This window comes from Myotis myotis, unplaced genomic scaffold (genome assembly GCF_014108235.1).
Source record: "Myotis myotis isolate mMyoMyo1 unplaced genomic scaffold, mMyoMyo1.p scaffold_m19_p_2, whole genome shotgun sequence".
In the NCBI taxonomy this organism is placed as follows: domain Eukaryota; kingdom Metazoa; phylum Chordata; class Mammalia; order Chiroptera; family Vespertilionidae; genus Myotis; species Myotis myotis.
Window position 1 is genome coordinate 49,758,522 of NW_023416324.1, and position 25,839 is coordinate 49,784,360.

Here is a 25,839-nt window from a genome sequence, read left to right on the forward strand (position 1 = left end):
CCACTTCTTCTAACGCCACTTCTTCAAAATAGACTCGCCCAGGCCAAAAACCGACTTTTGTGCATGGGCCACGGAGTTTCAATCGCACTGTACGTGTGCACCCGCACGTGGTATTTTGTGGAAGAGCCACACTCAAGGGGCCAAAGAGCTGCATGTGGCTCGTGAACTGTGGTTTGCTGACCACTGCCCTAGCCAGTTTGGTCAGTGGATAGACCATCAGCCTATAGACTGAAGCGTCCTAGGTTCAATTCCGGTCAAGGGCACTTGCCTGTGTTGGGGGCTCAAGATCCCTAGTAGGGGGTGTGCAGGAGGCAGCTGATCGATGATTCTCTCTCATCATTAATGTTTCTATTTCTCCCTCTCTCTCTGTGAAATCGATAAAAAAAATATTTTTAAAAAAATGCAACAAAAATGTATGTATTTATGTATTATTCTTATAATTATAATTTAAAAACTATACAAACACTTATCTGGTTAAAATAATAAAAATATTACTATTTTGTGAACTAAAAAATTTCAAGAAGGGTACACACACTATCAAAGCAATGACTAATTGCTTTTGCATGTCAAAGGCTTCAAATGAACCACTCAGATACAAATATTATTAAAGTCTTTAGGGTTTAGTAGCTTCTTTGATAAACTTGTTTAGTTAGTAACTAACTTACGACTGAATTCCCAAGGGAAATTCCTGGCTCATGGCTATTGTGGCTTTAAATGTTTTCTTATTCTCTTTGCACACCAGTTCTCTACCGAGATGAGGAGCTCTAAAATGAAAAAATATATATATATATTAGTAAACTTTTTCCATGTCTTATCATCTTAAGAAGAATCTGTCCTTTTCCAATGACACTTATTAATATTTCAAATTTTCTTACTTTGAGCATAGAAATAAAATTCTGATAAAAGAAAATGAGACGTATAAGAAATAAGGATAACAAAGTATAAAAGTTCAGAAAAATGATCAAATTTCACATTGATATAATTTAATAAGCACTTTTAGGAACAAAGCAAACCATACAAAAACTGTAACGCTGTGTATCTTTAAAAATCACTTATTCAATTCAATCTCTTTTACTGTCTGTAGTTCTCAGCATAACCAATAAGAAATGATGTGAAGAATAAAGAATTCTAGCCTTAGCCGGTTTGGCTTGGTGGATAGAGTAGAGTGTTGGCCTGCGGACTGAAAGGTCCCAGGTTCGATTCCAGTCAAGGGCATGTACCTGGGTTGCGGGCTCGATCACCAGTGTGGGGTGTGCAGGAGGCAGCCAATCAATGATTCTCTCTCATCATTGATATTTCTAGCTCTCTCTCCCTCTTTCTTCCTCTCTGAAATCAATAAAATATATTTTAAAAAGAGAATAAAGAATTCTACATTCACTATAGAATACTGTACAATGGAAACATTTTGGAAAAGTTAGAAAAGTATAATAAACCTTCAATACAAAAAATAATAATCACTGCAACTTCTTCTTAAACATGAGAGTAGGCAATCTTTTATTCTCTGCCGAAGAAAAATCCTATTTTCTATAAGAACTATACTTTAAGTATCTCACATGGTTGGCCAGAAAAAAACTTTTTATTTATTGATTCATTCAAAATAGTTGTCTGTCATTTATCATTTTTTTATTCAACAAATATTTGCTGAATACAAACTATGTGCTAGGTACTCCAGTAAATATTAGTAATAAAATATTAAGCAAATGTCTTATGTAAGGATAGTGAGAAATAGTCTGGCATAGGCTAAAGCACAGAAATAATGACCGAAGATGGAGGAGCTTGAAAAAACAAAAAGTAGAGAAATAGTGAATGGCCTCATATAACATGCTAAAGACTCAAGATAATGACAGAACATAAAAATTTACATAAAGTGAACTCAAAAATGCAAGGGCACTGGGCAATTCCTCACATTGTATTTCCTTAGAATGATATCCTATAAGTTTTTTTAGTGAATGTAAATTGGCAGCAAGAATGTAAAAAGAAAGCTCTATAACTTATTCAAAGGGTGCACATCATGCCTAATCCATATTTTAAAAGGTCAAAGAATTACTTCAGACAAAACTATTAATAACCAAAGGCCCAATGCATGAAATTTGTGCAAGAGGAGGCCCTCGCAGCCTCGGCTTCATCCGGAAGGTCATTCCGCTGTTCGGCCGTTCGGTCCATTTGCATATTATGCTTTTATTATTATAGATTATATTATATTCTCTCTAAAACAATTCTACACCCAATGTTATGTTCTGTCATTACCCTGAGTCTTTAGCATAGTGTGTGAGGCCATTCACTATTTCTCTACTTTTTGTTTTTTCAAGCTCATCCATCTCCAGTCATTATTTCTGCTTTTTTTTTTTTTTTTAAATATATTTTATTGATTTTTTACAGAGAGAAAGGGAGAGAGATAGAGAGCTAGAAACATCGATGAGAGAGAAACATCGATCAGCTGCCTCCTGCACATCTCCCACTGGGGATGTGCCCGCAACCCTGGTACATGCCCTTGATCGGAATCGAACCCAGGACCCTTCAGTCCCCAGGCCGATGCTCTATCCACTGAGCCAAACCGGTTTCGGCAATTATTTCTGCTTTTACAAATTATTCTTTTTAAAAACCAAAGAATCCAAAATAATCAAAATAAAAGAAAAAACACTTACTTTCCATTTTCAGCAGATATATATTCTTCCCATGTAATAGTGTTCTGAGGAGGAGGAGTAAGGGACTGTCTTCGAACCGGCTGCCAAAAAGAAATAAAGAGGCAGAGGGACAGGGAGAAAGACAGAGACAAACACACAGAGAGACAGACAGAGGGAGACACAGAAGAAGGGAGGGGGAAAAATGACATTTTTTAAAATATAAAATAAAGCTATTTTAAACTACTTATTTTATTTTTATTGTCTAAAGTTTTACATATGTCTCCTTTTTCCGCAATTGCCCCACGCCACCCAGCCATTTCCACCCTGGACAAGATCCCACTGCCCCAGTGTCTGTGTCCATTGGTTATGTTAATATGCATGCATACAAGTCCTTTAGTTGCTCTCTAACTCGCCCTCCCCTACCATTTGTCTCTAGATCGATCTATTCTTGTTCATCAAATTATGTTGATCATAATAAGCTATTTAAACTACTAAACTGTTCAATCTCTTCAATATAATGCTTTAAGAGTTTACTGCCAAGATAGTTCCATGGTGATTTAAGCGCTATCAGTAATTTAGTATCAATTTTTTTCTAAATCTCAAATAGGAAGATAAGTTATCAAAGTAATAAAATCCATTCATCAATGTTTTAATCATCTAAAATGTTCTTGGCATTATGCTAGGAAGTGAATATGAAGTATAAAAACCAACCATGACTTCAAGGAGTTTACAATTCAAAGAAAAATCCATACATGAACAGTTAATCAGAAATACAAAATATTATATTATTAAAGACCAAATGAGCTTACAAAAAAATTGAATAGTACAGGAGCTAAAAAAGAGAGCAGTGTTCTATGGATAATAAATTCAGATTAGGGGACTAGGGCTCAGATTGTATGAAAGTCAAACACAGACTGTTTATTTGATCAACACCGGTAAAAGGTCAGGTCAGATTTTAAAACTTACACCTTTGTCTGTTAAATATGCATTTGGGTCACTATAGAGAAGCAATACACTTAGAGCAGTGGTTATCAACCTGTGGGTCGCGACCCCTTTGGAGGTCGAAAGACCCTTTCACAGGGCTCGCCTAAGACCATCGGAAAACACATATGTAATTACATATTTTTTTGTGATTAATCACTATGCTTTCTTTAATTACATTCAATTTGTAACAACGACATTGGGTGTCACAACATGAAGAACTATATTAAAGGGTCATGGCATTAGGAAGGTTGAGAACCACTGACTTAAGAGTCAAGAACTGATCTTTGCTACTTCTAATTTTGTGACTTCAGAGAGATTAATTTCTTTAAACCTCATTTTCCTTTCTATAAAGTGGAGCAATGACACTCATCTCATTAAATAACTAATAATTAAAAGAGATGAAAATACTTAGCACAGTGCCCATGTTAACAATGCCAAAGTTATTTTTGCGCACTGGGCATTACCTTCACACCATCTCCCATTTGAGTCTCTGAGCCTGGAGAACAGGTCTTATGTTCTATTCATCTTTGTATCAATAGGACAATTATAAAAATACTAGTATCCCTTTGCACAAAGATTCGCGCAATAGACCTTCCTTCCTCTGGCTACCGGCACTGGTTTTCCTCCGGCACCCGGGACTCAGGCCTTTGGTCCAGCCGCAGCAGCGAGGCTTGGCTTTTGAACTCCGGCTGCTCCCAGCCCCTCCTTTCTTTTTTTCCAGCTCCTCCAGCGGAGCTCAGGGTGGACTGGAAGCCTGGGTTGCCCCCAGCGACCCCGGCCCCCAGCCACTCCTTGAGCGGAGTCCAGGGCCGGTGGGAAGCTTGGCTTCCTCGGTCGCCAGGAGCAACCCAAGCCTCCTGCTCACTCCAGCTCCGTGGCTGCCGCCATCTTCAGTCATCTTTAGTTTTTGCTCTGCACTTGCGTATGCAAATTAACTACCATCTTTGTTGGGTTAATTTGCATAGTCGCTCTGATTGGCTGGTGGGTGTAGCAGAGTGGCAGAGTGATGGTTAATCTGCATGTTTCTCTTTTATTAGTATAGCTATTATAATAAAAGTTATGTGAATGTGAAAAAAAAAACCAACTCCAATGTTTTAAACCAACATAAATAAAAAAGAAAACTCATTGAGGTGCATATGAAATCAATTTTTAACTTGTAGAAGCTGAATTTAAATTTATGACACTTAATTCAGATTAGGCCACTGGAGAATTCTTTGTTATCTGCCAACAAAATGTTTTGTTATAATAATCAGTCATTAAAGTACATGCATTTGAGTAACCTGTGTTTATGTGAATTGCAAGTTGACATAACACATAATTATTTTCACACTCGATTCATTTTTATATTACCAGCTGTGACCAAGCAGCCATTAATTTTCAATACTGGTTTATGTGTTTTTTAAAACTTAATATTAAGATTTTAAGTACAATTCCCCATCACAATGGGATTGTCTCTTGAATTTGATAGGATCCTCCCTTTATTCTTTTGACCACCTATTTTTTAACTGTGCATGTTAATTTATATGTACCTTTCCTAAAAGCTTATTATTTAGGTTTAAAAGAACTGTATTCCCTTATGCTAAGTGAAATAAGCTAGTCAGAGAAAGATAAATATCACATGCTCTAACTCATTTATGGAATATAATGAACAACATAAACTGATGAACAAAAACAGATCCAGAGACAGAGAAGCATCAATCAGACCATCAAGCCTCAGAGGGAAGGTAGGGGAGGGTGGGGGTAAGGTGGAGAGATCAACCAAAGGACCTGTATGCATGCATATGGGCCTGACCAATGGACACAGACACCAGGGGGGTGATGGCATCAGTGGGAAGATGTGTGTGGGGGGGGGGGCCGATGGGGCTATAAGGACACATATATAATACCTTAATCAATAAAGAAAACAAATTAAAAAGAAAAAAAGAACTGTAGTTCCAAAAGTATCTATGAAATGCATACAAGTATTTCTTTTCTCCTTTAATGCCCACTGTGGAATATAATTAAACTGGTATCAATTCCATGCTGCTTTCTCTGTGTTTGTAAATTCTGTGTCTGGGAGAAAAAAACACACAGCTATTTTTATCGTTTTTATAATTAAATACCAATTCTGTTTTGATGTTTTTTCATCCTGCACCATTCCAGATTAAAAAAAATCAAATTGTATGCATAGATGAATATAACAGAATTAATATTGTCTTTAAATTTCTTCTATTTATAACTGAACTCCAAAAGGATTCTCAAATATAATTAATCAATTCTTCCCCATCAAAAGTCCAACACCATCCTAATCAAAATCCCAGCAAATGTTTTATCTTTCATAGAAACTGACAAGCTGATTTAAATATTCATCAAAAACTGTAAAGTTCAAGGGGCTATGATTCACATAGAAAGTGTTTTATTTCTGCTCAGAAGTCAAAACCTTATTTAACTTAATTCGTATTACTTTGTTCTATCATGTGGCTATCTGAAATTAAACTATATCTTTAATTTCAATGTGCAAAACTATAACTTATTAAAATGCCATCTGCAGACCCCTTTAACAATTCAAGTACATCTTACAAAGAAAATTAAGTTGTATGCTGCAGGTTTAAATACAGATAAATCAGACAATCGAAGGCAATTGGCAAATGGTCCATGAAATGCTATTCTATATAGTTTTTCCCCCCCAAATATTCATCCCAAAATGGTTTGCTGACAAAATTAAACAAAGGTAGCAATAACTACCACAACAAAATCATTTCTTAAAAATAACTAAATAAAATTTAAGTCACAATATAAGTCCAAAGAAATGGCCTTTTTGTCTGGTCAACAATGGGTGAGAGAAGCAGTTTTGTCCAAAATTGAGCGCAGCATTTTTTCTCTCAATTTATTTCTATTTCCTGAGTATATCATGTCCTGTATCTCCTAGTTATCAAGATATCAGTAAATACCAGGTGGGCTTCTGAAAAATGAAGTCTGATGAAGCACAACTCTATCCCAAAGCCAGAAAAAATCTAAGGAGGATCTGGTAGGAAGGAAACAGGGTCACACTAAACTAGCATGATCACAATTTTAACTTAAACATTGAATGGGGGAATTCTCAAACATTTTACATCCTATACTTATTTAATTGAACTACATGGCTGATTCACTTAATACATGAACTTTGCAAACGTTAAAATATTTTCACACACACACACACACACACACACACACACACACACACACACACACACAACATTACCATGACTTAGTTGGAACTTGGCACACTATGCAAAGTTATAGGCTAGAAATGATTTCAAAAGTAAGTGGACCATTACTTCGGCCTTCAAAGCAGTCAGTGATTTCAATTAGTGAAATAGGAAAAAGAATATATGCAAAGGAACATGGATTAAAAATGAATACTGGGTTTCATGCTTATAAAATGATTTAATCTATTTGTTAGTGAAGCCTCAGAGACCAAGAACAGATTCACACACACAAAAATATCACTAGAGGCAATATATATAAAAAAACACCACCACCAAAAGGTGTATTGTATATAGTAAACAAAACCTATGTGTGTACTTATATAAACTCACTAAATGCCAGGAACAGAGTCTACCCCCTCTCTCCTTAAAACATTATAAATTAGAAGTGAAAATTATACCTCAAAATTTTGTTCCATTATGTTTCCACCTTTACTAAGACTCTCCATAATGGCCTTATTTCGAAGAATATCTTCTTCACTGAGATGTTCTCTTCTTTTTCTTGATTCTAAAACAAGTCCATTCACCAAATAAAAGTCTGCCAGAAAGTTTCCTACTCTTTCCTAAAACAAAATCAAATATTTCAACATAATAAAAAGATTAAGGTGGCCTTAGATTAACAAGAAAGTTTCAAAGTAATATACATGTTTTTCCATAACTATGTAACATTAAGGTATATATAAATATTCCTTTGGTACTTGAATTTACCGAATTGTCTTATGCACTCTATTAAGTTAAAAAATATATTAAACTAGAGGCCCAGTGCACAAGATTCGTGCACTGGGGGGTGGGGGGCACACGGTGTGTGTCCCCTCAGACTGGTCTGCGCCCTCTCACAGTCCAGGAACCCTTGGGGGGTTCAGACATCCTTAGTGCTGCTGTAGAGGCAGGAGAGGCTCCTGCCACCGCTGCTATGCTCGCCAGGCCAGCCGTGAGCCTGGCTTCTAGCTGAGCAGTGCTCCGCCATGGGAGCACACTGACCACCAGGGGGCAGCTCCTGTGTTGAGCGTCTGCCCCCTGATGGTCAGTGCGCATCATAGCAAACCAGTCATTCCACTGTTCATTTGATTTGCATATTAGCCTTTTATTATATAGGATTACACATTTCAAATTTGTAAAGAAAAATTTAAAACACACATACGTATGGTAGTTAACACACTGTTTGTGGGTAGTTTTTATCGCGCGCTAACAGGTGGCACGGGCCATTTTTGCTAATTTTTTGTGCAAATGGCAACGTTCAGTAAAATTACAATAACTTTAGTTTACGTATTTATACGTTACCCGCATTCTACCGCTAGTCTATAAAAAACATATTAATACGTATCCCGCACTCTACTACACTGGTAGAATGTATAGATATGTAAAACGTATAAATACGTTTCCCACATACAATGTGTTAATCTGAAAATGAGTTAAATTTAAATAAAAATACCACATAGTATTCCTTTAGAATCTACTCCCAAGTAGCACAAAGCTATCTGAAAACTTTATTTAGTTAAAGTCAAACATCATAAGTAACAAGGAGGGGTCAGGGATAATTACTGTTCCCATTTTATAGATAGAAAAGAAAGTGGAATAAAAAGAAATAGTCTAAGTCACATAGAAATCTCTAGGACACCTAGAATTAATTACCTGTTCCAATACTCTATTTTTTAACAGGATCAAGCCTCAAGTTACATTTAGTTACTACTTTCCAACAAAGAGAGAATAACAGAGCAGTCCAGCTCACCAATACCACTGTTTATATTAGAAATGCGGGATAGGGAAACTCAAGAGGTTTAAGGGACATTACGAAGAGAGTTGTTATTTCCTTCAACATAAAACATCACCCTTTTAAATCAGACCAAAGAGGAGATCAGAGTTTGAAATATTTTACTTCAAAAAACATGATGGAAAGCAAGCTTCCCAGTTTCACCTGCATGCAAATCACCTGGTCTCCTACTTACTACTGTGTTCTGGCATTCCAAAACTATGTGTTTACAGTTGTTTCCATGTCCACCTCGCTTTTGGTGGCTCTTTTACCAGTAACCAGAAAGCAAAGCATTCTGCACCTGTTTCTACCTACAAAATGGGAACCATAAGCATTACTGACTCCCTCCTTACCTGTCAAAGATTTAAGAAGATCACCTAGATGCTGTTCAAGAGCTTTGAGCTGCTTAGCAGTAGCACTAGATGAATAGCAGCTTCAATTTTTATCTTCTCTTGAAGTGATCCTTCTAATGCTGTCCAGAAGAACAGAGTACAAATAAATAAGACTTAAGCCAACAAATGGATTGCAGTGTAGGAGCTCACAACTGGGAATCCTATATGCTATTTGTTGCCAAATAGCTTAGAGAGGAAAGCTGAGGAGCCTAGATCTACAGTGAGGATTTTTTCTGTGGTTGTGAGATGCTCAGGTGATAATTATCAGTTTTTGAAATCTCACAATAAAAAGCATTTATTAAAAGTAAACCATCAGAACAGTATAAATTTGTAGTGTATAGTCTCTATAATTCAGCCATTTTATTTCTTGCTATCTATTACAGACACTGCAAAGGAATGTAAAAGAATGCAACATCATTCATAAAGGCAGAAAACTGGACAAAATGTGTGTCCATTCATTTAAATGTCCAAAAAAAGAGCCTCGCTAAATAAACTACAACATACCCATATTATGAAATACTATGCAGTTGTTAAAAAGAATGAAGTAGCACTACTAATAAGAAAAAGCACCTAATACATACTAAAGAGAAAAAAAATAGTTGCAAAAAATAAGTATAACACTTTATGAAAAAATAAGTATCAACAATTAAAGTTACAGATGACTATAAACACATTATTTATGGAAAGCATATAAAAGGGTCTGAAGGATATATAAATAGATAACCTTCTGCAAGGTGCTCTGGGATTGTGAGTAGTGGCCAAAGGGAACATTTAACTTTATATGTAAGGTTGTGTGGTGGTTAATTTTACGTCAATTTGGCAAGACTATGGTGCCCAATCTTTTGATCAAACACCAGTCTAGATGTTTCAATGAAGGTATTTTTTAGGTGTGATTAACGCTTAAATCAGTACACTTGGAATATAGCAGATTACCCTCTATAATGTGGTGGGCCTCATCCAATCAATTGCAGGCCTTAAGAGCAAAGCCTGTTTCCCAAAGGAAAAGCAATTCTGTCCCAAGACTGCAACATAGAAACCCTGCCTGAGATTTCAGAATCAAGACCATATCAACTCTTCCCTGAATTTCCAGTCTACCGCACTGCTCTAGATTTCAGACTTGCCAGTTCCTACATTCACATGAGCCAATTCCTTAAAATAAATCAATCTCTCCTGACACACCCCTCTTTCTCTCTCTCTAAATATCTAGTTATACATCTACTAGAGGCCGGATGCACGAAATTCGTGCAGGAGTAGACCTTCCTTCCCCTGGCTGCCGACACCAGCTTCCCTCTGGCACCCGGGTCCCAGGTGCCAGAGGGAAGCCAGTGTCGGCAGCTGGGGGAAGGAAGGCCTACTCTTGCACGAATTTTGTGTATCAGCCCTCTAGTGTAATATAAGATGAATATAATTTTTAAAAGTAATAAGTATGGCCCTTACCTGATCTGATTACTTATTGACCTTAAAATTTTATAAAATGCTTCTTCATGTGTCTAATTTAAAAAATGCCTGAGAGCCCTGGCTGGTTTGGCTCAGTGGATAAAGTGTTGGCTTGTGAACTAAAGGGTCCCAGGTTCAGTTACGATCAAGGGCACGTGCCAGGATTGTGGGCTTGACCCCCAGTGGGGGGCATAAAGGAGGCAGTCAATCTATGATTCTGTCTCATCATTGATGTTTCTATCTCTCGCTCCCTCTCCCTTCCTCTCTGAAATAAATAAAAATATATAAATAAATAAAGTCTAAGAATATTTCAAACATTTTTAAAAAAACTTTTTCTTTATTGATTGATTTAGAGAATGAAAGGAAGGGGGAGGAGGGAGAGAGAGAAACATCAATTGTTGTTCCACTAACTTCTGCATTCACCAGTTGCTTCTGGTATGTGCCCTGACTGAGGATCAAACCTGCAACCTTGGTGCATCAGGATGATACTCTAACCAACTGAGCTACCAGACTAGGGCTTGAGCATTCTTACATAACCTCTTCTTGACAGGTAAAATGGTAATTATGGGAAAAATTTACAATTCACTAAAGAGAAACCTTCAATGAAATTTAATTTAATGACAGTATTGTAAAAAATATAAGCATATTTCATTTTAGTCATATATATGGAATACTGAGAAACCGCTATTAGATAAGTAAATAGTTTAGAAGTCTAAGAATAGAAAGTAAAAATATCCAGGGAAATGAATTCAAAAGTGTATCCCTTTGTGGTCTTCCTAAGGAATAAAGCATTAGAAATATAATGGAAACATGTGAGGACAAGACAGCTGACAAAAAGAATCTTTCCCAACATGGAATTCAATGAACTAAACTTTCCCTCTTGGCTTCTCTAAGAATATGTTCCAATTCTGTAACCAACCATTATAATTCCCTATGTGGTCACAAAGTGGAGAGAATAAACTATTTGAAGACAATTCAGTAAGCTACTTCTTGCATTTCCATCACCTTATTTTGGCAACGTTAAATTCTAAACAATCTTTAAAGTTTAAAAATCTAGATTTGTACATACTGTTTTATCTTCCCGAAAAAGCCATCCTGTTTGGGCACGTGTGAAAGAAATTGATTTGGTTGATAGAGTTGCAGAGTAAATATCACTACTCATTAAAATGTCAACCTCCTCTTCTGTTTCCATCTCTGATTCCTGGGGAGGGGGTAAAAGTTAAATATTAGAACCTAGGTTTTCAAAGGTTATTAGAATGACACATGAAAATAACAAAATGTTATGAATTCCTAAAAAGGAAACAAATTCTAAAAAATGTTAAATCCTACTTATTCTAAAAACAATTACAGAATTTTAAACTACATATATCTAAGTAAGTTAGAATTATGACTAATTATGAATCTATAAGTACAGGATACATGAAATACTGTACTCTTACACTGTTATACATAATGTAGTTGAAACAATACTAGATTACCCATTACAGAAACATACAGTATGTAGGGCAATTTTAAAAGATTACTTAAAGAATTAAGTTGACAGGTGTGAGACAAAATGTCCATATGAAGGTTTCATTTTCTTTCAACAAAGATGAATCTTACTTCATTTCTTTTTTTTTTTTTTTTTAATATATATTTTATTGATTTTTTACAGAGAGGAAGGGAGAGAGATAGAGAGTTAGAAACATCGATGAGAGAGAATCATCGATCAGCTGCCTCCTGCACATCCCCCACTGGGGATATGCCCGCAACCCAGGTACATGCCCCCGACCGGAATCGAACCTGGGACCTCTCAGTCCGCAGGCCGACGCTCTATCCACTGAGCCAAACCGGTTTCGGCTACTTCATTTCTTTTTAATCTAAAGACCGACCACTATCATTTGAGCCTCTCTTTCTCAATAGTTCTTAAGTGGAAGGAAGGATGGAAGGGAAGGAAGAAAGAAAAGCAGTCCAGAAGGGATTTGCTCTGTATTTCTTGGGGGGGAAAAAAGAAATCCATACATATCAACCTATGATTTCTAAACTTGATAAGTAGCCTTACTTCTGGTTTTATTCTCTGCATATTCTCCAGTGCTCGCACATAATACGTGATCAATAATTACTTTTTAAATGAGAAAAAAGAGAAAGCTTTTGTGCTTGTTTCAGGAGCAGAAGACTAAGAAATCAGGTACAGAGGGTAAGTGAGCAGGTAAAAGATGAGATTCTATCTTTAACAGGCCAAGAGAGTCTCTGATACTTAGGATCAAAGAGTCTCAAGTAGAAAAAAAAAAGGGGGGGGGGGAGAATAAAAGGCAGAATCTAGAGAGCTCGCTGGAGAATGAGAACTGTGCATGAAGTTTACAATGTCTAGAGCAGTGGTTCTCAACCTTCCTAATGCCACGACCCTTTAATACAGTTCCTCATGTTGTGGTGACCCCCAACCATAAAATTATTTTCTTTTTTTTTTTAAATATATTTTTATTGATTTTTTACAGAGAGGAAGGGAGAGAGATAGAGAGCTAGAAACATCGATGAGAGAGAAATATCGATCAGCTGCCTCCTGCACATCTCCTACTGGGGATGTGCCCGCAACCCAGGTACATGCCCTTGACCGGAATCGAACCCGGGACCCCTCAGTCCGCAGGCCGGCGCTCTATCCACTAAGCCAAACCGGTTTCGGCTATAAAATTATTTTCGTTGCTACTTCATAACTGTAATTTTGCTACTGTTATGAGTCGTAATGTAAATATCGGATATGCAGGATGTATTTTCATTGTTACAAATTGAACATAATTAAAGCATAGTGATTAATCACAAAAACAATATGTAATTATATATGTGTTTTCCGATGGTCTTAGGCGACCCCTGTGAAAGGGTCGTTCGACCCCCAAAGGGGTCGTGACCCACAGGTTGGCGACCACTGGTCGAGAGGCTTGATTTCCCACACCTCCTTATTTGTATACTTGAGGCCCGATGCACAAAATTCGTGCAAAGGGCTTGGCCCTTGCAGCTGCGGTGGCTTGCCTAGACCCTCGTAGCCCCAGCTTCGTCCGGAAGGTTGTTTGGCTGTCCAGTTGAATTACCATATTACGCTTTTATTATTATAGATTATCAAGAGGCCCATTTTCTATTTTTCACCCTTGAACTTTCACCCAGATATAGTCCAATTCTTAATCTATCGTCTATAGGAAAAACAGCAATACCTTGGGACTGGGATAGTACCATTTCCTTCACCCTTACAAGTGAGGAATGGAAACTCTTGATATTAATGCTAAGGTACAAATGTATTTCTGGTAACCCAAACTAATTCAGAACACAATTTTCTTAAGAAAATTTTGGGCAGACATAGGTTATACAGAACTGTCAGACATTATCTTACAAATATATTACAATCAATTAGGATTTTGTGTATTAGCTTGAGAACAACATTACATATAAGACTGTGAAGAGCCCTAACTGGTTTGGCTCAGTGGATAGAGCGTCGGCCTGCGGACTGAAAGGTCCCAGGTTCGATTCCGGCCAAGGGCATGTACCTTGGTTGCGGGCACATCCCCAGTAGGGGGTGTGCAGGAGGCAACTGATCGATGTTTCTCTCTCATCGATATTTCTAACTCTCTATCCCTCTCCTTTCCTCTCTGTGAAAAATCAATAAAATATATATTAAAAAAAAAAAAAAAAAGACTGTGAAGAAATTTGCCTTGCTTCAAACACCCTGTTTTTAAATAAACTTTTAGAACAGAACTCTTCTATAAATCATAGACTGATCATCACCATATCATTGAAAAAAAACTATTACATCCATTCAACAAACATTCATTGAACAGTTATTACTTATATATGCCCATTAGAATAAACAAGTATTTCCTTCTTAAGGATTATTACTCAAAATCCAGCTTATCTGTAAGTTTTAGGCATAAAATACACACATATACATACCTTAAATACCAGTCCTTTGGTGGTGACTTCATCAATACTCTAACATCAGCTAATGTTTACACCACTAGCCTTAATCTTTGGTTTCTCTTTCAGTACCATATTTCCACTTACCTCTGCCTAGTTAGCTATGCTATTCTCATTTAATATGCAATAGGTCAAATTATTTAATAAATATCTGAATCTATAGGAAAAGTCAGCAAACTATGGCCAGCAGGCCAAATCCAATCCACTACATTTTTCATCATTCATGTACATAATATCTCTGGCTGCTTTTATACTAATCACAGCAGAGTTGAGTAGTTGTGACAGAGATCATATGGCATGCAAATATATCTTAATATCTAAAATATTTATTATCTATACCAGTGGTTCTCAACCTTCCTAATGCCGCGACCCTTTAATACAGTTCCTCATGTTGTGGTGACCCCCAATTTCATTGTTACAAACTGAACATAATTAAACCACAGTGATGAATCACAAAAACAATATGTAATTATATATGTGTTTTCCGATGGTCTTAGGTGACCCCGTGAAAGGGTCGTTCAACCCCCAAAGGGGCCGCGACCCACAGGTTGAGAACCGCTGATCTATACCTTTACAGAAAGGTTCCCAAACTCTTGCCTAGAAAGTACTGATGCTGTATCAGGTACCAGAGACTACAACTAAATGAACCCCATAACCGTGAGGGGTTTAACCCCACAAAGGAAGAAAGCCACATAAACAAATAGCAGAAGAGGGTCTTTGATACCATATTCAGCGAAAGCATAAAGAAAACAATGGTCACCTGGCAGGGGAGGAAGTGACACTAAGCAGTGCCCCTTAAGTATGAAGGTGCAAGAAGAAGGGCATTCCAGGAAGTGGAAACAATGTGAACAATAAAATAAACGCTAAATAGCCTGGCATGTCTGAAAAATTACAAAGAGGTAAGTACTACTGTATCTAAGACAGCAAAGTAAGAAAAAGGCGGGAAAAACCAGGTCACAGAAGTAACCATATCATGCTAAGGAATGTGGATTTCCCTCTTTAGGAACAGGAAACTTTAAAATGTCTTTAAAGAAGGCAGGTTTCATAAATTTGTTTTCAACATTTAATCTATCTCCAATGTGTGAGATAATTTAGAAGCAGAACAGAAGGGGGCCAGGAAGATCATTTATAAGACTTGTGATAGTCGAGTTGAAAGATAATGAATATCTAAATTGAGGCATTAACCCTATGGAAAAAAAAAGGGATATTTATTAGACACAGGGAAAGAGAAATGACTATACATAATCTCTAGTTAGAAAACATGAAGTATAAGAAAAGATGTCAAAAATAATTCTCAGTTATCTGGATGAATAGAAAATGACGTCATTCACGAAAAGAAGGAAAATGGGGAAAAAGGAAAAAAAAGGAGGCTTGGAGGGAAAATAATGAGTTTAGCTTTAGACAAACTAAATTTTGAAGTTATCTTGGAGACATACATGATATCCCATTTGAGTAGATAGGTTTCCACTCAGAAGATTTATCTGCGGTACAAATACATACTTTGTGAGAATAGAAGAGATTATTCTGCCAGTTTGTAAAAATGAGGGCCACATCAGAGGCAAATCAAGATTAAACAGGTGAGTAGGGAACAGGGAAAGGAGAATAAGATGGAGAGAAAAGAACAACAGACGAAGGTCAATTCATAAGGAAATGAAAATTTTAAGAACTGAGTTATCAATAATAGCAAATACTTCAAAGAAGTCTAATAAAGAGAAGGTTGAAACAGGTGTGCTGGTTTTAGCAATGGACTCAAAATGAGCATTATCCAAAACCCCAAACCTATTTCCTTTTCCAAATAACCCAATTTTATCAGTGGAAACCGTCATTCCACTCCTCAAGACAGAATCACTACACTCACCCTTAAATCTTTCCAATTCTTAATTCACTCAACCTATTTAGCAAGTCCTATTATTTCATTCTTGGAAATATAAGTCATAATTTCTCTTTCTTAATTATTCACTACACCATCTTAGTTAAGAACCTCATCCCCTCTAAACTGTATAACCATAACTTCCCTGCCTCCAATCTCTTCCTTTTGCAATCCATTCTGCATACCAGCTATGTGATCTTGAACATGTCATTTAATATTTGTAAGCCTCAATTTTCTCATGTGTAAAATGAACATAATCCCTCCCCAGGGGAAAATGAATCCAACCTTTTAGGGCCAGGTGTTCTTTACAGTTAAGTAACAGCATGGCAGAGAGAGGATAAGCTCACTCAACTTTTCACAAAGTAATCAAAGTTTATACTGGCTTCGTTAACATATGTAATTTTATTTTATTTATTTTTTTTAAAAAAATATATCTTATTGATTTTTTACAGAGAGGAAGGGAGAGGGATAGAGAGTTAGAAACATCGATGAGAGAGAAACATCGATCAGCTGCCTCTTGCACACCTCCTACTGGGGATGTGCCTGCAACCAAGGTACATGCCCTTGGCCGGAATTGAACCTGGGACCTTTCAGTCCGCAGGCTGATGCTCTATCCACTGAGCCAAACCGGTCAGGGCAACATATGTAATTTTAAAGATGCTTCATAACAATAAAGCAAAAAGACAAAAAAATGAAGATAATAAAAGTACTTACTTTGATAGGTTATTTTAAGAATTTAATGATAAATACTTTTTAATTAAAGTACTTAAATAATAGTTCCAATATGCTGGCAATTAATGCTTAATATAATTATATAATAATAATGGAGATACACTATTAATACAGATCCACTATCCATAGCATTTAGAAGTGTCTAGCATTTACTAGGTCCTTGATAAATGTTTAAGAAAGGAAGGGAGGGAAAGTGAAAGAAATGCATAAGATTAATTCACTTGAATTACTTTTAGATGATATCAATAATTTAAGAATCTATGACTTTGTTACTAACTACAGCAAATCCTAAGTTTTCTGGCTTTTAAGACCTGCCATAAACCATGTTTGCATACTCAGTAAGAGAAAACTTCACTCTACTCAGATCTCTTTTCTGTTTCCCCAAAAGACCATTCTTATTCCCACTTCCCTGACTTTACTCACCCTGTGTGCTCCACAAGGAATACCTTCTCCTCTTCCAATCTAAATCTTCATTGCTCAGTGCCAGTTAAGACACTACTTTTCAATAGTACACGTACAAGGTAACTAAGGTCTCATCAACAGATATGGTAGTAGGAAGTTCTAATCTAAGAGATGTTGAGGAAGGAACCATAAGGTGTGGTGAATGACAATATGCAGAAATGAAGTGGTGAAAAATAACAACAAAATTTAAAAAGTGACAAAACAAAATGTTGACTAAGAAAATTTTGTAGTACTATCAATGATAGAGATACTAGAAAAGCTTTGTCTTTCCAGCATCTCTAAAAGCAGGGAAAGGGGCATTCAGGAAATTAAAGGATGAGGATAATGGTGCATTTGGTTTTCAATGATGGTTGGGTAGGCAACCCCAACATAGATTTCTGATGTGATGAAAGGAAGATAATTTTGTACTTTAAGAAGAAAAAGATAAAAGAAAGGCAGTCAAAGAGTGAGGAAAAATAAGAGTACAGACAGAGAATCAAAGTACAAATAAAGAGATAGGGATGGTCAGTAACATTTTAAAAGAAGCGACGGTTGTAAGATAATAAATGGCAAAAGGGACAGCGCAGATTCAACAAATAAGAACTAAGAGAAAATGGAGTTCACCTAACTAGAAGATCATCAGTGAATTATGAGCAAACAGACTCACTGGCTTGATCAAGATGAAAACCAGATGAAAATATATAAAATAAAATAAAACTAAAAAACTAGTAGTAAGGAAATAAAAGCTTTAGGATCAATCCCAATTATACCTTAAGCCCTTTGAAACAATTACACTGACACTTGGTTCCATAAGAAGACATGTTTTAAAAACCATTTAGAGGAATGCTCACCTCATGGTGTATTCGCTGATAAACTTTTTGTTCATTGTCTAATACTACAAAAGATTCAGAGGGTGCTGCATCCCCATTGAAAATGAAGCTTAAATCCCCTCGTTGGCACTTCATGTCAGTAAAGTCTATGAGAGTAGTGTCAAGCCTGTGAAAGATATGTGGATGAGAAATTCTGACAAATAAATTTCAATAACAGTCCATAATAATTAAACCAAACTTTGTTCCTTCTAAACTCAAACCAAGATGCTAATACCATATTTCAAAGTCAAATTTAGAGAAAAACACACACAACTGAGTTTAAAGTATCTTATTTGAAAAAAAAAAAAAAAAACACCAAAAAGATATTTAAATATATTCCATTTTACAAGTATTTCATTTTTCTGACTATATACTCTAATAAAGATTGTTTCCCCATTGTTGAAATATTGTGCCTTTGTTCCCTACCATTTCCCTTACTGTAACTAATCCATAAAAATAACTTCAGGACAGAAAAAGAAAGCAAACCTGTCTAATATTCTTTGATTCCTTTAAGACCATGTTACTGACTCAGCAGAGTAATTAAGAAGGTTGTAAAAGCAAAGGATGTACCACATTCTTGGCCTTTTGCTCTATATCTATGCCCTATCCCTAACCATCAGGTACCAAAACTTGCTTCATCCTTCCACTTGGTAACCCGCTTAAATTATCCCAAAATCTTTCAGCCTTTCTGTTTGACTTCCTAGATTCAATTAGCATTCTCTTTTCCAACATCTCCACAGCTTGAAAATCTTATGGATCATTCCTATGTCAAAAGCTCACAGATTCACTTTAGTGTATTTATTGTGCTCTTTGGTAACCAAGACCTGACAGTCTACCCCAATGAATTGCTCTCAAATTTCACAAATCACTACTTGCTGAAATTAGGGAGAATACTGGAATGGGAAAGTTCCCAAGTACCCTAAAGTTCTTCAATGTTTGAAGACTTTGTAGATCACATCAGGACCTCTCTAACTGCTCAAAACATAGTCCTTAATCTAAGAAATGGGTTGACACATTTGTTACATGATGGTGATCATGCCCAAGGAAACACCTTTAAGTCTCTGTGAAAGATCCACTCCAGCTACTGAGTTCTAATGCGATTATAAGAATTCATTACTTTGTAGGCTTTTCAGTTTTCACCCTGAACAAGGCAAAGTGAATGGGCATTCTTGGTTTCCCTAAACAAAAAAGCTGAGAAATGAAACATCTCACATACTGCATCAAAAGAATAACAACGGTTATTTTTAAAAGTAAAAGTGAGCCCTGGCTGGTGTGGCTCAGTGGTTGGGTGTCGTCCTTGCATCAAGAGGTCACTGGTTTGATTCCAGGTCAGGGCACATGCCCAGGTTGTGGGCTCAATCCCCAGTAGGGGGTGTGCAGGAGGCAGCAGATCAATGTTTCTCTCCCTCTCTCAAATCAATAAAAAACTGTTTTTTGTTTAGAGTGAAAGTGATCCTATTAATAATTTTACGAGGGTAACAGGGATGAACCAGACCAAATAGGAAAGTTTGATTATCCTATGTGCAAGGAGCTCTTTTCTGAGCCATATAAAATATACATATTCCCTCAGAATGAAATCAAGAAGAACTAAAAAAAAGCAAGTCACCAACTCCTGTAGGGATGAACCCTGTCTGCACCTTTATAACTGAATTGTGGCTTCTGGTCTGCTGCCAGTGGCCTGCTATTGCACTACTAGTGCTTGTACTGCTAAACATATCCTGTTGTTACTTGTACATATGGCCTAAGAGAAAATAATGCTAGTTAAAGGGGCTTATCCCTTCCCTTTATAAGGTGTGGCTACTGATAGTATCAAAAAGAAACAGATCAATTTATGTAAGTGCCCTATTTGGACTCTAAGCTTCAGCTATCAGGAAACTCTACACCCCACATAAAAAAACTTTTTAAAAAGGGTGGGTGGCCAGAACAGTCTCTGCCTCCATTCCATTCCTGCCCATCCTGGATGACAGTGGTAGTGAGTTGCAAGGGGTAAGGGTGAAAATACTGAGAAAGGAGATACAAAGAAAGGCAGAGATAGAGTTACATGGTAATATTTAAGCTCCTAGATGTAGTCACACCTAAAATCAATAACAGTCACTTTTTATTTCATCTGTACTTTTATAATTTGCAATTGAAATAAGACTACCTAATACATCTTCTGCAATATCCCCGATTTATTATATGGCCTGATAAATATCACACATGCCTCATAATGATAAAATGTATCATGATATTTTAATGAATCAACTATTCCTTTGCTTTAAGCCTATGAACCTAAATATTAATTTTTGACATGTAATGGCTATGAAGAACAAAAAATCTTTATATAAATGCAAAGATTTAAACAGAAAATATTTTTTGATATAAAAACTTGAAAAATGCCAAATAGCACTGAAAAAGGAAATAGAGCCTTCTCTTGAGACAGGAAAAGCCTGAAATGGGGCAAAGTTTGCAATGATCATTTCAGTCAATGGGTACAGATCACCTCAAATTATTAAAATTAATAGTGAAAATATTTTAGTATTCACAACAATAAAGCTGCTCACACTTTCCTATTTCTACTAAAGTATTCATCTCTCGCCCTAACTGGTTTGGCTCAGTGGATAGAGCATTGGCCTGTGGACTAAAAGGTCCTGGGTTCGATTCCGGTCAAGGGCATGTAACTTGGTTGCGGGCACATCCCCAGTGGGAGGTGTGCAAGAGGCAGCTGATCGATGTTTCTCTCTCTCTCATCGATGTTTCTAACTCTCTATCCTTTTCCCTTCCTCTCTGTAAAAAAACCAATAAAATATATTTTTTTAAAAGTTTAAATATTAATAAAAAAATAAAATATGCATCTCTCCTTGACACCAAAGAACATATTTACATGATCAGATGCATGTCATGAGGTATGAGTAAACTTTAAAGATTTCTTTGATATATTTAAAATTCAGCTTTATTTGAAGTGATGTGGTTTTTTTTGTTTGTTTTTTTTAAATATATTTTATTGATTTTTTACAGAGAGGAAGGGAGAAGGATAGAGAGTTAGAAACATCAACGAGAGAGAAACATCGATCAGCTGCCTCCTGCACACCCCCCAATGGGGATGTGCCCGAAACCAAGGTACATGCCCTTCACCGGAATCGAACCCGGGACCTTTCAGTCCGCAGGCCGACGCTCTATCCACTGAGCCAAAGGGGTTACGGCTGAAGTGATGTTTTAAAAAACTAAGTCTTTTGACATTTAAATTTGAAAGTTTTTATTTAATGTTAACATATTTTTTAAAAGTTAATTCTTGTCATATAGGCAAAAAAACTTTGCCAAACTTCCTAAAATCCAGCCTTTCCATTAATGTAATAAACTTTATTTAGAAATAAGAGCTTTAGAACCTATCACATTTCTCCTTCATTCTCAGCTGCTTGTAAGCCCTAGGTCTGAGTGTCTTACTACATTAAAGCAGCTTCCTCTTAACCTACATTTCTATAACAGTGACTCTCCCTCAGGCTCCTATTTTCATGTCTCCATTTTAACCATTTTGTGGTTTTATTATCTATATTTATTACATAATATTCACAATAAAATTTACTTCCAAAAGTCATATATAAATGTGATATATTTTTTTAAAAGAGAAAGTTCCTCCTTTTTTGCTATTTCTAAAAATCAAACAAAACTAAAACTAACCTTAAAGTATAACACATGGAATAAAATACTATTCTCCCAAATTAGCTACTACCTTTGGCAAGTGCCTATATTAAACATTTTTAAATTGATGAATAATTTTTTATGAATCCATAATATACTGTTAACAATGGGCTGCTGAATTAAACCTACATCATTATCAAATCCTCTCCTAGTTTCTCTTGTATATTTTTCTGTAATTTCCAAGGTTTCTATAATTATCATGAACTTAATGTGCAGGAGCACTATCATAATTGGAAACTTCTGAAGAGGTTATTTTTTAAAAAAACAAAAATTTATAAACTTCTACTTTAATTCTACTGCTTGAGAATAATTATCCTAGAACTTACTTCCAACTAAAGGTTATCTCTTCCTCTAAATTCAACATATTACATAATGAATTTTATACAGTTAGCTTTTTAAAATTTCTGCCTTGTGACATGGTGGGAACTGATAGGAAGTTGGAGGTCCTGGCTCAGCTACTAATTTGCAAAGTGCTCCTGTAAAAATCACTTCACTTTCTCATCTATAAAACAACAGTATACATGAAATAATATTTTAAGACATTTCCAATTCTAACCTCTTACATATCCAAATTAATATTCTGGATATGTATAAAGATATATATGTAATTTTGTATATGTATATATAATTTATAAATATACTAATATACATATATATATGTGTGTATATATATATATATATGTTGGCATATTCACTAGCATTATATATAACTTCCATATACTTAATTTACATATATACCTACATTAATATAAAGCTAAAGATAATAAGGAACGATAAAAGTAAAATTCTGAAATGAGTAAAACAGATTTTCCGCATGATCCAATCATCAATCTTAAGTTTTAAAAGGAAACAGAAGAATATTAAATTTAGTGTTAAAAAGTTAACTAGAATAAATGATTGAACAGATGAATGGATTCATGGATGGGTACATTGGGAACAGAAGGGTATAAGAGTAGGGAAAGAAGGACAAGAATTAGGTCTTCTACTTATGTGTCCCTTATTCCTTAAAAAGCCAGGATCAAGGAGATGACCATCTTAAATCTTCTTAGTATTACATCATGTTCTTCACTGTTTGCCTTCTAGATATTCTGTAGTTGAATAAGAATAATACCTTTGTTTTAGTCAAGAGTTGATACCTTTGGTTATCTGTATATAGTATGTCTCAAATGAGATAAAATGTTGTGACTTTATTACAGCATGTTTAAGTTATACTACATCCTAATGTAAGCTATTACTAGAGGGGTAGGGGGAAAGATTCTTCTAAATCTCAATTTTCTATTACTCAGGAAAAAAAATCAAATCACCTTACCTGATATTGATACCTTGTTTGTATATTTTACATGCATCGGAAGGCAGAATTCGGGAAAGTAAAGGCACTATATTTTTTAAAAAGAAGAGGTAAAAATTAATTAGAAGAATAACGTGAACATTTTAGGAATTCATCAAAATTATAATAACTTCTTTTGAAATAGTATTTTCCCACCTAAAATGTACGTAAAGCAATTTTGAGCAACTACAAGTATCTATTATTTAATTGTATTTGCTGTATAGCTCACCACATTCCCCACCACCACCCCTGCACACCACCAGTAGCAGAGTTGATATAATGTTCCTTGTGGATACATATTGTAGGATATTATTGTAGACTAGAGGCCCGGTGCATGAAAATTCATGCACTGGAGGGGGGTGTCCCTCAGTCCAGCCTGCCCCCTCTCACAATCTTGGAGCCCTCAGGGGCGGGAGGTGACCTGGCAATCAGGAAAAGGCAATGCCCCCATCACACCTCTGCTGCTGCCACTGCCGGCAGTGCAAGCCTCGGTCGGCTCTGGTTACCTGAGCCTCAGGCAGCCCTGGGCAGCTGGGCAGCCACCATCTGAGGCTTGCTTGCGCCTTGGGCGTTGGCTGGGCAGCCAACATCCGAGGCTTGCCTGTGCCTTGGGCTGGTCCTGGGCAGCTGAGGGGCTGAGGGAGGGTCTGGCCACACCATACGCCTGCCCCACCTTCCCCCAGGGGGCCTGAAAGGACTGGGTGACTCTGGTGGGGTTGAAGGGACTGCGTGCCATCTTTGTGATGGCGTGACAGTCAATTTGCATATCCCCTCTTTATTAGACAGGATGAGAAAACTATGCCCTTTTGGTAACTAAAACCTCCTGAATGGGTAACTGGATGGACCTGAATCCTATCTGATCCTTTAAATATAATGTGATTAAATAGTAGAAAATAGCCCAGCTGGTGTGGCTCAGTGGTTGAACATTGACCTATAAATCAGAAGGTCACAGTTTGATGCTCTGTCAGGGCACATGCCTGGGTTACAGGCTTGATCCCCAGTGGGATGCGTGCAGGAGGCAGCCAATCAATGATTCACTTTCACCACTGATGTTTCTATCTTTCTCCCTTTCTCTTCCTCTCTGAAATCAATAAAAATATATTTTAAAATAAATAAATCCTATATAATAAAAACATGATATGCAAATTGACCGAACAGTGGAATGACCAATGGGTGGGGGGTGGGGCCAGCGAACAGGTGGCTCCAGATCAGCGGGCACATGCCAGTGGGCAGAGGGAGGGGATGGTGATGGGGAGGGGGGCAGCGGCGGCAGTGGGGGGCGATTTGGGGTAGGGCCAGCCACTCGCTGTCCCCAGATTGGCCTGCCGGGGTCGCCTCCCACAGAGGGAGGCCAGACTGCAGCTTAGGCCCACTCCCTGCCAGTTGGATATCCCCTGAGGGCTCCCAGACTGCGAGAGGGCACAGGCCGGGCTGAGGAACGCCCCCTTTTGAGTGCACGAATTTTTGTGCACCAGGCTTCTAGTAAATAGATAGTAGAAAGTAATGTGTATAACAGAAAAAGACATTTTTAAATCTAAATAACTGAATTTGAGTTTGAATCCCAAATATGTGACCTTGGTTACTTAAGCACACTGAACCTCAGTTTCAAAAATCTATAAAATCCTACTGTTTACTTATAGATGTCTATATTCCATGTTGTTCACATTCATATCACAGCTATCTTTTGATAGCTTTTTATTAGTTATTATCTGCCATACTTTGGGGAACTAGGAGTTATTGTATGGATGAATAAATCTGTGTATCGGGTTATAATAAACTACCACATACCAAAAAAAGAAAAAAATATGAAGTTCAAGATTCCTGAAAGTAAGATCATATCAGACGTGTATGTTAGTGTGTGTGCATGTATACAGATAGGTAAATGGATAGATAGATAGATAGATAGATAGACAGACAGATATCTTACACATATATGTATATATACGTGTGTATGTATGTATATGTATGTGTGTGTATATATGTGTGTGTGTATATATATATACACATACATACATACATACATACATATATATATATATATATATATATATGTATATATATATAATTTGAGACAGAGAGGAAGGGAGAGGGATAGAGAGCTAGAAACATGGATGAGAAACATCATTGATTGGCTGCCTCCTGCACACCCCCTACTGGGGATTGAGCCCACAACCCAGACATGTGCCCTGAACGGGAATTGAACCCTGACCTTTTGGTTCCTGGGTCAACACTCAACCACTGAGACACACCAGTGGGCTACAGGTATATTTTTTTAAATTCAGTGTTTAAAATGGGTGCTAAATCAACCTGGGTTAGAAAGAAACAAAAATTTCAGAGAAAATTAAAGACCAGTTTTTCAGTTAGCTTTTTCAGAAGTATCAATATTTTCTAAACACTAAAAGTACATTTAATATATCAATTTCTTTTTAAAATCGTGAGAGGTTATTGAATCTAAAATGATTTCCAGGAATGAAGACTGTTTTCTAGACATTTTACTATACAAAAATAAGTTTACTGCCCAAAGAGAATGGATACCAACTAACAGTTACCCTAATCAAAGTATATAAGA

General features: G+C 36.6%; 1 protein-coding gene across 6 annotated transcripts in view; it reads right to left on the bottom strand.

The window, feature by feature from the left end:
- Window positions 1–25,839, bottom strand: part of ANKRD13C (ankyrin repeat domain 13C) — a 78,485-nt gene that overhangs the window by 14,399 nt on the left and 38,247 nt on the right. For 3 of the 6 annotated variants that reach the window (XM_036347337.1, XM_036347333.1, XM_036347334.1), the window contains exons 6-11: window positions 23,253–23,319; window positions 18,248–18,392; window positions 11,484–11,615; window positions 7,237–7,398; window positions 2,646–2,725; window positions 666–764 (exon numbers count right to left, since the gene is read on the bottom strand). In XM_036347337.1, coding sequence (XP_036203230.1) covers window positions 666–764; window positions 2,646–2,725; window positions 7,237–7,398; window positions 11,484–11,615; window positions 18,248–18,392; window positions 23,253–23,319 — 685 coding nt within the window. The remainder of the gene's footprint in view (window positions 1–665; window positions 765–2,645; window positions 2,726–7,236; window positions 7,399–11,483; window positions 11,616–18,247; window positions 18,393–23,252; window positions 23,320–25,839) is intronic. The other 3 variants (XM_036347336.1, XM_036347335.1, XM_036347338.1) reach the window with 3 other exon arrangements.